The 13,468-nt window shown below is 44.4% G+C and overlaps 1 protein-coding gene across 1 annotated transcript in view; it reads left to right on the top strand.

Moving 5' to 3' along the window:
- Window positions 1-1,198: 1,198 nt before the first annotated feature.
- LOC311117162 (putative E3 ubiquitin-protein ligase MID2) overlaps window positions 1,199-13,468 on the top strand; it is a 69,384-nt gene continuing 57,114 nt past the window's right edge. The window contains exons 1-3 of the mRNA XM_084192141.1: window positions 1,199-1,260; window positions 3,576-3,599; window positions 5,312-5,407. Of these exons, the coding sequence (XP_084048267.1) occupies window positions 1,234-1,260; window positions 3,576-3,599; window positions 5,312-5,407 (147 nt within the window). The 5' untranslated portion in view covers window positions 1,199-1,233. The remainder of the gene's footprint in view (window positions 1,261-3,575; window positions 3,600-5,311; window positions 5,408-13,468) is intronic.

Raw genomic sequence — 13,468 nt, 5'->3', positions numbered from 1 at the left:
CAACGCTCTTAACAGCCAGGCTACCTGCCGTTGGGACACACTCTGCATCCCAAATGGCACCCTATTCCCTACGTAGTGCACTACCTTTGACCAGGGCCCATAGGGCAAGAGGTACCATTTGGGATGCAGGCACAGTCTTTAATGAATGACCCATCTGTCCTGCTTCCCTGCCATTCCTCTGATGTTTGATCTTCAAACCGATGACACACACAAATGCTCATCCTCATCCTGACCTCCTTCCTGCTTCTTCTGACGCAACTTGACATAAATTCTAGCAAGCAGTCATTTCACAGTCTCAGGCAGGCATAGGACAGGACAGCAGGACAGGACAGGACAGCAGGACCCAGGCTCACTGACTCACCTGCACCTAGAACAGTTTAGTCACACAGTAAGAGAAGAGAGAATTAAGCAGAAGTTTATGCTAACGTGTCAGTAGAGAGTGTAGGCAGACAGACCAGACCAGACCAGACCAGACCAGTCCAGACTAGACCAGACCAGACCAGACCAGACTAGACCAGACCAGACTAGACCAGACCAGACCAGACCAGACCAGTCTATGTGTGTTCTTAGTGTACCAGACCAGACCAGACCAGACCAGACCAGACCAGACTAGACCTGACCAGACCAGTCTATGTGTGTTCCTAGTGTAGCAGACCAGACTAGACCAGACTAGACCAGACCAGACCAGTCTGTGTGTTCTTAGTGTACCAGACCAGACCAGACCAGACCAGACCAGTCTATGTGTGTTCTTAGTGTAGCAGACCAGACCAGACCAGACTAGACCAGACCAGACCAGTCTATGTGTGTTCTTAGTGTACCAGACCAGACCAGACCAGACCAGACTAGACCAGACCAGACTAGACCTGACCAGACCAGACCAGACCAGTCTATGTGTGTTCCTAGTGTAGCAGACCAGACCAGACTAGACCTGACCAGTCTATGTGTGTTCCTAGTGTAGCAGACAGACCAGACCAGACTAGACCAGACCAGACCAGACCAGACCTGACCAGTCTATGTGTGTTCCTAGTGTAGCAGACCAGACCAGACCAGACCAGACCAGTCTATGTGTGTTCCTAGTGTACCAGACCAGACCAGACCAGACCAGACCAGTCTATGTGTGTTCCTAGTGTAGCAGACCAGACCAGACCAGACCAGACCAGACCAGACCTGACCAGTCTATGTGTGTGTTCCTAGGCTTTTCAAGTGAGTCCTGGCAGAGTATCTGACGCGGTAATGGAGGCATCAAAGACAAGCGCTGCGGTGAGTCACCCAATGGTTCGCTTGCTTTTTAAATCACTGTCTCCCTCCCAAATAGCACACTATTTCCTATATAGTGCACTACTTTTGACCAGTACCAAATAGTTCACTGTGAAGGGCAGAGGGTGCCATTTGGGATACAGACAGTGTCCCGGTTGTCCTGGTGTTTGGAGAGGGAGAGGCTACTGAGACAATGGACACGTACAGCCACACAGCCAGGTGGACGTTTGGATTGGCCTTCCTCTCATGCTTCTCATTCACACGCATGAATACACACCAGCTTCAAAAAGAGCTGTTGTGACTATTTCTCTTCATTTTGCTGCCTGCAGCTGTTGTTGTTGTTGTTGTTGTTGTGGTTGCTTCTTCTTTGCTACTGCTGCTGCTATGTTCTCTCTCTCTCTCTCTCTCTCTCTCTCTCTCTCTCCTCTCTCTCTCTCTCTCTCTCTCTCTCTCTCTCTCTCTCTCTCTCTCTCTCTCTCTCTCTCTCTCTCTCTCTCTATCTGTCTATCTCATTTGGCTGTTTAATGTCTGTCAGTGTGTTTATCAGCCATGTTTGCAGTTTTGCGTGCTTTATAAGTGTTTTATCTACTAAAGATAAATTTCGTAAAACTTGTTTGAACATGATTAAACATAGCCTAATGTAGTTATCACAGAGTAATGTTAAGCTTTTTTGTTCCTTTCTGATGTTGTATTTCTATAATATGACATTTACTTTATAAAGACTAATATACTGGTTACTCACCATTTAATATCACATTGAATTGTATCATAAAAACAACAACCCTCTGACTAACCCACTAACTGTTGGGGATCTCAACCCTCTGACAAACCCACTAACTGTCTGGGATCTCAACCCTCTGACAAACCCACTAACTGTCTGGGATCTCAACCCTCTGACAAACCCACTAACTGTCTGGGATCTCAACCCTCTGACAAACCCACTAACTGTCAGGGATCTCAACCCTCTGACTAACCCACTAACTGTCAGGGATCTCAACCCTCTGACAAACCCACTAACTGTCAGGGATCTCAATCCTCTGACAAACCCACTAACTGTCAGGGATCTCAACCCTCTGACAAACCCACTAACTGTCAGGGATCTCAATCCTCTGACAAACCCACTAACTGTTGGGGATCTCAACCCTCTGACAAACCCACTAACTGTCAGGGATCTCAACCCTCTGACAAACCCACTAACTGTTGGGGATCTCAACCCTCTGACAAACCCACTAACTGTCAGGGATCTCAATCCTCTGACAAACCCACTAACTGTCAGGGATCTCAACCCTCTGACTAACCCACTAACTGTTGGGGATCTCAACCCTCTGACTAACCCACTAACTGTTGGGGATCTCAACCCTCTGACTAACCCACTAACTGTCAGGGATCTCAACCCTCTGACTAACCCACTAACTGTTGGGGATCTCAACCCTCTGACTAACCCACTAACTGTCAGGGATCTCAACCCTCTGACTAACCCACTAACTGTCGGGGATCTCAACCCTCTGACTAACCCACTAACTGTTGGGGATCTCAACCCTCTGACTAACCCACTAACTGTTGGGGATCTCAACCCTCTGACAAACCCACTAACTGTCAGGGATCTCAACCCTCTGACAAACCCACTAACTGTTGGGGATCTCAACCCTCTGACTAACCCACTAACTGTCAGGGATCTCAACCCTCTGACAAACCCACTAACTGTCAGGGATCTCAACCCTCTGACTAACCCACTAACTGTTGGGGATCTCAACCCTCTGACTAACCCACTAACTGTTGGGGATCTCAACCCTCTGACTAACCCACTAACTGTTGGGGATCTCAACCCTCTGACTAACCCACAACTAACAATTATTAGATGCATGATTCATCAACACAGATATCTCTTGAGTCGTGGATCTCAACCTCACTCAGCACTATTGAATGTTGTGAATGTAGCTGTATAGTATTCTGAATATTTCTACAGAACTATTCTGATACTCTCTCTGCTTCAAGGTGGTTATCTTGTGTTATCTGATAACTCTCTGAACTGAATATTGGCTTTGGTTTGGACGGGTGATGCTATCTTACAGTATAAATAGCAGTCGGTTATTGGGGAACTGTAACCTGTAGTTCATATGGTTTATTGGGGAACTGTAACCTGTAGTTCATATGGTTTATTGGGGAACTGTAACCTGTAGTTCATATGGTTTATTGGGGAACTGTAACCTGTAGTTCATATGGTTTATTGGGGAACTGTAACCTGTAGTTCAGATGGAAGTGATCAATATGGTCATTTACATTGAAATAACCTTAGTTTAATTTTCTTTTTCTTTTAGCTAACATCACTGCCCACAATAATGGTAATAACATACATTTACATTTACATTTTTGTCATTTTTGTCATTTAGCAGACACTCTTATCCAGAGTGACGTACAGTAGTGAGTGCATACATTTTTCATACGGGTCCCCCGTAGGAATCGAACCCACAACCCTGGCGTTGCAAGCGCCATGCTCTACCAACTGAGCCAGACGGGACCACACAATATTAATACAGTAGCTTCGTGCGGTTTGAAATCCAATGCCATTCACACTCATTTTAAAGAGAAGACTGATCAACATTTTGTATACATCTGGCCCTTCATTGGACACTGTGTAAACAAACCTCCAAACGAGCTTCAACGCCATACAACACTCCTTCCGTAGCCTCCAACTGCTCTTAAACGCTAGTAAAACTAAATGCATGCTCTTCAATCGAACGCTGCTGGCACCCGCCCACCCGACTAGAATCACTACTCTCGACGGGTCTGACCTAGAGTATGTGGACAACTACAAATACCTAGGTGTCTGGTTAGACTGTAAACTCTCCTTCCAGACTCACATTAAGAATCTCCAATCCAAAGTTAAATCTAGAATCGGCTTCCTATTTTGCAACAAAGCCTCCTTCACTCATGCTGCCAAACATGCCCTCGTAAAACTGACTATCCTACCGATCCTTGACTTCAGCGATGTCATTTACAAAATAGCCTCCAACACTCTACTCAGCAAATTGAATGTTGTCTATCACAGTGCCATCCGTTTTGTCACCAAAGCCCCATTTACTACCCACCACTGTGACCTGTACGCTCTTGTTGGCTGGTCCTCACTACATATTCGTCGCCAAACCCACAGGCTCCAAGCCATCTATAAATCACTGCTAGGCAAATCCCCGCCTTATCTTAGCTCATTGGTCACCATAGCAACACCCACCCGTAGTATGCGCTCCACTGGTCATCCCCAAAGCCAACACCTCCTTTGGCCGCCATTCCTTCCAGTTCTCTGCTGCCAAAGACTGGAACGAATTGCAAAAATCTCTGAAGCTGGAGACTCTTATCTCCCTCACTAACTTTAAGCATCAGTTGTCAGAGCACCTTACCGATCACTGCACCTGTACACAGCCCATCTGTAATTAGCCCACCCAACTACCTCATCCCCATATTGTTATTTATTTTGCACCCCAGTATCTCTGTTTGCACATCATCTCTTGCACATCTATCATTCCAGTGTTAATACTAATTGTAATTATTTTGCACTATAGCCTATTTATTGCCTTCTCTCCATAACTTACTACATTTGCACACACTGTATATATATATGTTCTGTTGTATTTTTGACTTTATGTTTTGTTTTACCCCATATGTAACTCTGTGTTGTTGTTTTTATCGCACTGCTTTGCTTTCTCTTGGCCAGGTCGCAGTTGTAAATGAGAACTTGTTCTCAACTGGCTTACCTGGTTAAAAAAGGTTAAATAAAAAAAATAAAAAAAAATAAACATGACCGTCAACTGTGCACAGTTGATCACCTGCTGGGTGTCGACGAACAGTGGCGATTCAACATGTAGAATTGTCAGGAAATGTACCGGCCGATGTTCTGTGGTCAGAGGCAATAGGACGGCCATCCACTGCACACGGCCAACGTTCCTGTTGGTCTGTCTTCCCCCTTAGAGCAAAGCCAAATTAAAGGTGCACTTAGCTATTTCTTCCAGGTTCCCTCCCTCTATATCTCACTGGCCTGTTCCTCTGCCTGTCCCAACAGCAAACCCTGGAGAACAACCTCACCAACCTGGTGAAGAGAAACAGTGAGCTGGAGAACCAGATGGCCAAGCTCATCCAGATCTGTCAACAGGTTGAGGTGAGTCTAGGGGCTGTTGTGGTGACTGTATTACCGCCAACGCCGACAGTCATGAGTCATGACCGCAGTCAAATTCCACGTGACCGCTGAGTCACAGTGATCTCCTCTTATGCACTCTGGACATGCTTTGATAGTACCCAACTCGCTAGCTAATGGCCTGGTACACTCATTGCTCTATTGTCCCTCTAACCACTCTGACATCCAATGCAAATGCAAATCGAAAATCACTTCAAAAAACGTATTATCAAGACAGTATTATGCTTTTTAAAAAACTCACTGAGATAATCCAATTTGAAGAAAGAAGTTCAGGTTGAAACTGAGTGGAACACATGGTCATTATGATGTTGTTTCAAAGCCAAACACAAAGGAAAATGGACAGGGCTTTCTATGGTGATGATGAATTCAAAGCATTTAATAGGGTGCACGTAGAACTCCCATATTAGAGGTTATGCACAGCCCTATATATGAGCCCAAGCACCCCCCCCAAAAAACTCTGTCGTTATACAATACATAGCCTGATAGCCTACCGTATCTTACGCATGGCAGGAAAACCTAGATTGAAGATGTCTTTGGTACATAACTGGTCAAGCCTATACTCAAGAATGTAACACATTCTAGTAATGCCTTTGAGTGTGGACTGTATTATCACGCATACTGGATGGACCAGTTACCTTATGCTACGCTCCAAACTTTCTATCCATTAGTCTGGGAGAGAACGTATGGGCATAGGCGATGCTGTTGGTTCATTGATTGTGCAGGGGCTGTAGTGAATGTCTATTCGATTTATATTAATAGCCTAGTAATAGGGCATTTTTTTGTATTTTCATAATGAATAGGCTGACACGTTACCTTTAGCTACAGAATATTCCACCACCGTGCATTTCCATCTCCTCTCTCTCCTTCATTCCTTTCTCGAACGCGCAGAGAGAGGGGGTGTCAACTGTATTGTGAATATATGTTTAGTTGTGAATACATGTTACTATGGATGTTCCCAAACAGATTTCACTTGGTTTCCCAAATTAACCACAGGGTTGGAGAGCCCCATGGCATCCAGAGTTTGGGCAGAATATCACCTGTCGGGCAGCTAGATGCTGCATGCTCCTCAAACAGTGGTTGATGCCTGGAGTGAAATACTGTAGATGGGAGGGCTTGAGTGTAGCTGAAGGATGGGATTAAAGACAAACAAAAGATAACTATTGTGAAATACATTGTGTCCGTAAAATGTGTATATAGTATGGATAAGCTGGCTGTAGAAGCCTAAGTGTTATTGTCCATTAGTTTACTGCAATTAGGGAAGGGGTGGTAGGGTTAAGGAGGGGGGAGGGGGGAGGGGGGGAATACGAAAACAAGATATATATATATATATATATATGTATACACAGTAGGGAAAAAAAGTATTTAGTTAGCCACCAATTGTGCAAGTTCTCCCACTTAAAAAGATGAGAGAGGCCTGTAATTGTCATCATAGGTACACGTCAACTATGACAGACAAAATGTGAAAAATAAATCCAGAAAATCACATTGTAGGATTTTTAATGAATTTATTTGCAAATTATGGTGGAAAATAAGTATTTGGTCAATAACAAAAGTTTCTCAATACTTTGTTATATACCCTTTGTTGGCAATGACACAGGTCAAACGTTTTCTGTAAGTCTTCACAAGGTTTTCACACACTGTTGCTGGTATTTTGGCCCATTCCTCCATGCAGATCTCCTCTAGAGCAGTGAGGTTTTGGGGCTGTCGCTGGGCAACACAGACTTTCAACTCCCTCCAAAGAATTTCTATGGGGTTGAGATCTGGAGACTGGCTAGGCCACTCCAGGACCTTGAAATGCTTCTTACAAAGCCACTCCTTCGTTGCCCGGGCGGTGTGTTTGGGATCATTGTCATGCTGAAAGACCCAGCCACGTTTCATCTTCAATGCCCTTGCTGATGGAAGGACGTTTTCACTCAAAATCTCACGATACATGGCCCTATTCATTCTTTCCTTTACACGGATCAGTCGTCCTGGTCCCTTTGCAGAAAAACTGCCCCAAAGCATGATGTTTCCACCCCCGTGCTTCACAGTAGGTATGGTGTTCTTTGGATGCAACTCAGCATTCTTTGTCCTCCAAACACGACGAGTTGAGTTTTTACCAAAAAGTTCTATTTTTGGTTTCATCTGACCATATGACATTCTCCCAATCCTCTTCTGGATCATCCAAATGCACTCTAGCAAACTTCAGACGGGCCTGGACATGTACTGGCTTAAGCAGGGGGACACGTCTGGCACTGCAGGATTTGAGTCCCTGGCGGCGTAGTGTGTTACTGATGGTTGGCTTTGTTACTTTGGTCCCAGCTCTCTGCAGGTCATTCACTAGGTCCCCCTGTGTGGTTCTGGGATTTTTGCTCACCGTTCTTGTGATCATTTTGACCCCACGGGGTGAGATCTTGCGTGGAGCCCCAGATCGAGGGAGATTATCAGTGGTCTTGTATGTCTTCCATTTCTTAATATTTGCTCCCACAGTTGATTTCTTCAAACCAAGCTGCTTACCTATTGCAGTTTCAGTCTTATTAGCCTGGTGCAGGTCTACAATTTTGTTTCTGGTGTCCTTTGACAGCTCTTTGGTCTTGGCCATAGTGGAGTTTGGAGTGTGACTGTTTGAGGTTGTGGACAGGTGTCTTTTATACTGATAACAAGTTCAAACAGGTGCCATTAATACAGGTACCGAGTGGAGGACAGAGGAGCCTCTTAAAGAAGAAGTTACAGGTCTGTGAGAGCCAGAAATCTTGCTTGTTTGTAGGTGACCAAATACTTATTTTCCACCATAATTTGCAAATAAATTCATTAAAAATCCTACAATGTGATTTTCTGGATTTATTTTTCACATTTTGTCTGTCATAGTTGACGTGTACCTATGATGACAATTACAGGCCTCTCTCATCTTTTTAAGTGGGAGAACTTGCACAATTGGTGGCTGACTAAATACTTTTTTCCCCCACTTTATGCATGGTGACCTGGAGATGCTAAATGTGTTTATGTTAATTCACGGACAATTACAGTGAGACCGGTAATTAACCATCTGAGAGAATGTTATGATCATCACAGCCCTAGATGAGTCAGTCTCAGTCATATCTGTCAACAGGTGGAGGTGAGTCAGTCTCAGTCAGATCTGTCAACAGGTGGAGGTGAGTTAGTCTCAGTCATATCTGTCAACAGGTGGAGGTGAGTCAGTCTCAGTCATATCTGTCAACAGGTGGAGGTGAGTCAGTCTCAGTCATATCTGTCAACAGGTGGAGGTGAGTTAGTCTCAGTCATATCTGTCAACAGGTGGAGGTGAGTCAGTCTCAGTCATATCTGTCAACAGGTGGAGGTGAGTTAGTCTCAGTCATATCTGTCAACAGGTGGAGGTGAGTCAGTCTCAGTCAGATCTGTCAACAGGTGGAGGTGAGTCAGTCTCAGTCAGATCTGTCAACAGGTAGAGGTGAGTCAGATTCCCCAAATTCCCTGCAACTTTACAAAAATTCCCAGGTTTTCCTGATCGCTCCCGAACCAAATCAATTAAGTCCTTGATCCCATTCCAGTCAGATTCCACTGGTTTATCAGGCTGGAACATTCCAGTCAGATTCCACTGGTTTATCAGGCTGGCATTGAAATGATGTAATATGTCTGGTGTAATATGACTGTCTGGTGTAAATTCCCCCAGTTGCAGAATTTCACGTCACAGATGCTACTGGTAGGCATCTGAATGCAATGCATCATGGGGAATCCTCCAACTGGGAAACAGAATTGAACTGTGCTGTATCTGCTGATGTCTCTGTTAAGTGTGTACTGTGGTGGTGAATCTGTAATCAACAGCCAGAGTCAGAGAGACAGGAGTGAGTAAATACTGAGGGCTGTGGTAACATGGTGTCCCTGAGAGAACAACCCTCCATTTTACATTAGACAGAAGCTCAATTTACAATTCTCTATCTCTGCACAGCTTCAACCAGTGAAGAGGGACGGTGTCAGGCCAAGCATCAAGGATAGAGCCAGCCAAGGCCACGGTTCAGGGTGTGTGTGTGTGTGTGTGTGTGTGTGTGTGTGTCTGTCTGCGTGTGAGTGTGTGTGGCATCTGTGTGTGTCCAGCACTGAACTGAGCTGTATAATCAATAGAGGGGTGTTGGTATGTTAGTGACATCTCAGGCTGGTGACAGGGTCAGCTATACAGACCTATAGTTCTCTAGTCAGAGGGTGACAGGGTCAGCTGTACAGACCTATAGTTCTCTATATAGTGCTCTAGTGTGGATCCCTTTGTCAGTATGGAAATGTCCCAAATGGCACCCTATTCCCTATATAAGTGCGCTACTTTTGAACAAAGCCTATAGGGAACTGGTCTAAAGTAGTGCACTATATAGGAAATAGGGTGCCATTTGGAGTGTACGGCTTAAAGTGGTCATGTGGACAGATACTCCAATCTCCGCTGTGGAGCTTTGCAGCCCCATAGTAATGGCTGACTGAGGTGGAATGCTGGTTTAATGCTCTCCAATACTCTCAACACTATTCCTCCTTTATTACAAACTGAACTCTCTCTGAGTACCAATGGCACCCTATTCCCTAGTTAGTGCACTACTTTTGACCCAGGGCCCATAGTGCACTGTATAGGGAATAGGGTTCCATTTGGGACACAGGCCTCTATTTCCCGTTAAAGTCTGGGCCTGGAGAATCACAGTGTAACCAACTATTCATTCAGACCATCAGATTAAAACATCCTCTGTGTTATTCATTAACTCCTGAGGAGAGGAAACTGTCCAAAAAAAGTGTTTGTCTTCCCTCCTCTCCCAACTGGTGTCGTCCTCCTCCGCCTGCATACGGATACGGCTCAGCGACAATCTCTTCCTCTTATATTCATAATAAATGATTTAGCTATGCGACTGACTTGGCAATCAAGAGAACATGCCCCGTGTTAAAACAAACTGTTAAAAGCTCATTTACTTAGGGATGCTAGCTGCTAGCTATTCTCTGGAGTGATGTTTGTGTGAAAGGCTGGGCTATTCTGAAGGGAAGCAAAATATACCTTGTGTGAGGTCATGCTAATGCTAATGCTAATGCTAATGGAAATAGGGCCTACTGTGTGTGTGTGTGTGTGTGTGTGTGTGTGTGTGGGTGTGTGTGTGAGTGGGTGTTTCTTCCCAGAAGCCTCCCTGCTAGGAGGAGACAGGAGAGTTCTTTATCTCTGTTCTGTAACACTCCATGCAGGCAGAAAGGCGGGAGAAACACAGCTCACTAATAATGCATCACAACAACAGAGGACTGACTGGCTGCATGGGGCTCTAACAGTTCTGGTGTGACCTGGATTTTTCTGTTGTTGTTGCATTGCATACAGTAATCTCTCTCCAAGATGAAATGATCAAAAAAAGAGTACTGTGATTCTGCCAGTGGGTTCTATAGTGGTGGCATAGCAACACTGCCTTCAGCTATATCTCTCCTTTAGAGTATTACAGATACCCTCATTTATAAGCTTCATGTTCATTGGTGTCCACATCACCAACAAACTAACATGGTCCAAGCACACCAAGACAGTCGTGAAGAGGGCATGGGTCCTCAGATCCTCAAAAGGCTCTACAGCTGCACCATCGAGAGCATCCTGACTGGTTGCATCACTGCCTGGTATGGCAACTTCTCGGCCTCCGACCGCAAGGCACTACAGAGGGTAGTGCGTACGGCCCAGTACATCACTGGGGCCAAGCTTCCTGCCATCCAGGACCTCTATACCAGGCGGTGTCAGAGGAAGGCCCTAAAAATTGTAAAAGACTCCAGCCACCCTAGTCATAGACTGTTCTCTCTGCTACCGCACGGCAAACGGTACCGGAGCGCCAAGTCTACGTCCAAGAGGCTTCTAAACTGCTTCTACCCCCAAGCCATAAGACTCCTGAACATCTAATCAAATGGCTACCCAGACTATTTGCATTGCTGCTACACTCTGTTTATTATCTATGCATAGTCACTTTAATAACTCTACCTACATGTACATACTACCTCAATTACCTCGACTAACCGGTGCCCCCGCACATTGACTCGGTACCGGTACCCCCCTGTATATAGCCTCACTCTTGTTATTTTTACTTGCTGCTTTAATTATTTGTTACTTTTATTTCGTATTATGTTATATTGTATTTTTTCTGTGTGATTTTTGTTTTTGGTAAAGGGCTTATAACTAAACATTTCACTGTAAGGTGCTCTTTTGCACCTGTTGTATTCAGCGCATGTGACAAATACAATTTTGATTTGATTTGAGTACAGTACGCTGGGTGTTGGAGCGTTTAGTTGACACATGTGCCACAGCCATCTATATTTTAACAGACCTCATTGGTCTCTTTGCTGGGGAGTGCAGGACAGGACAGGACAGGACAGGGAGGTCCCTAGTGACTTGTGGACGTGCACTTAGCCACTTTCTGCTTTCGGAATGCTATTTAATCTGTCAGCTTGGAGGAGAGTCCAGCACTAATCACTGCTGTGACAAACATTAGCCTCTCACCACAACTCCTTCGCTGCTCTCCGCTCCGTTCTGCACGCGTTAAAGGCCCAACTAAACAAAACGTACAGCTTATTTTCTTGCTATAAATCAATGGGTATATATATCAATGATTTTAAATGATCAAGAATGGCTTTAAATATCACAGAGTGGACCTTTTAAAATAACCCAGGCCCTCAGTCTGTTGTCTGGGGCTCCTTGCTGTTTCCTTTCTGCTCTCTTTCACCTTTTTATACACTACCGGTCAAATGTTTTAGAACACCTACTCGTTCAAGGGTTTTTCTTTATTTTTAATATTTTCTACATTGTAGAATAATAGTGAAGACATCAAAACTATGAAATAATACATATGGAATCATGTAGTAACCAAAAAAGTGTTAAACAAATCAAAATATATTTTATATTTGAGATTCTTCAAATAGCCACCCTTTGCTTTGATGACAGCTTTGCGTACTCTTGGCATTCTCTCAACCAGCTTCACCTGGAATGCTTCTCCAACAGTCTTGAAGGAGTTCCCACATATGCTGAGCACTTTTTGGCTGCTTTTCCTTCACTCTGCGATCCAACTCTTCAAAAAACCATCTCAATTTGGTTGAGGTCGGGGGATTGTGGAGGCCAGGTCATCTGATGCAGCACTCCATCACTCTCCTTCTTGGTCAAATAGCCCTTACACAGCCTGGAGGTGTATTGGGTCATTGTCCTGTTGAAAAACAAATGATAGTCCCACTAAGCCCAAACCAGATGGGATGGCGTATCGCTGCAAAATGCTGTGGTAGCCATGCTGGTTAAGTGTGCCTTGAATTCTAAATAAATCACAGACAGTGTCACCAGCAAAGCATCCCGACACCAGAACACCTCCTCCTCCGTGCTTTACGGTGGGAACTACACATGCGGAGATCATCCCATTCCTTCCGCCATTCCTTCCAGTTCTCTGCTGCCAATGACTGGAAGAATTGCAAAAATCTCTGAAGCTGGAGACTCTTATCTCCCTCACTAACTTTAAGCATCAGTTGTCAGAGCACCTTACCGATCACTGCACCTGTACACAGCCCATCTGAAATTAGCCCACCCAACTACCTCATCCCTATATTGTTATTTATTTTGCTCTTTTGCACCCCAGTATCTCTATTTGCACATAATCTCTTGCACATCTAGCATTCCAGTATTAATACTAATTGTAATTATTTTGCACTATAGCCTATTTATTGCCTTACCTCCATAACTTGCTACATTTGCACACACTGTATATATATTTTCTGTTGTATTTTTTGACTTTATGTTTTTTTACCCCATATGTAACTCTGTGTTGTTTTTATCGCACTGCTTTGCTTTATCTTGGCCAGGTCGCAGTTGTAAATGAGAACTTGTTCTCAACTGTCTTACCTGGTTAAATAAAGGTTAAATAAATAAAAAATAAAAAAATATGTTCACCCACACCGCGTCACACAAAGACACAGCGGTTGGAACCAAAAATCTCCAATTTGGACTCCAGACCAAAGTACAAATTTCCACTGGTCTAATGTCCATTGCTCGTGTTTCTTGGCCCAAGCAGGTCTCTTCTTCTTATT

Source organism: Coregonus lavaretus (assembly GCF_964263955.1).
Source record: "Coregonus lavaretus genome assembly, contig: HAP1_SCAFFOLD_1622, whole genome shotgun sequence".
Classification (NCBI taxonomy): domain Eukaryota; kingdom Metazoa; phylum Chordata; class Actinopteri; order Salmoniformes; family Salmonidae; genus Coregonus; species Coregonus lavaretus.
This window is presented reverse-complemented; position numbering and strand designations above follow the sequence as displayed.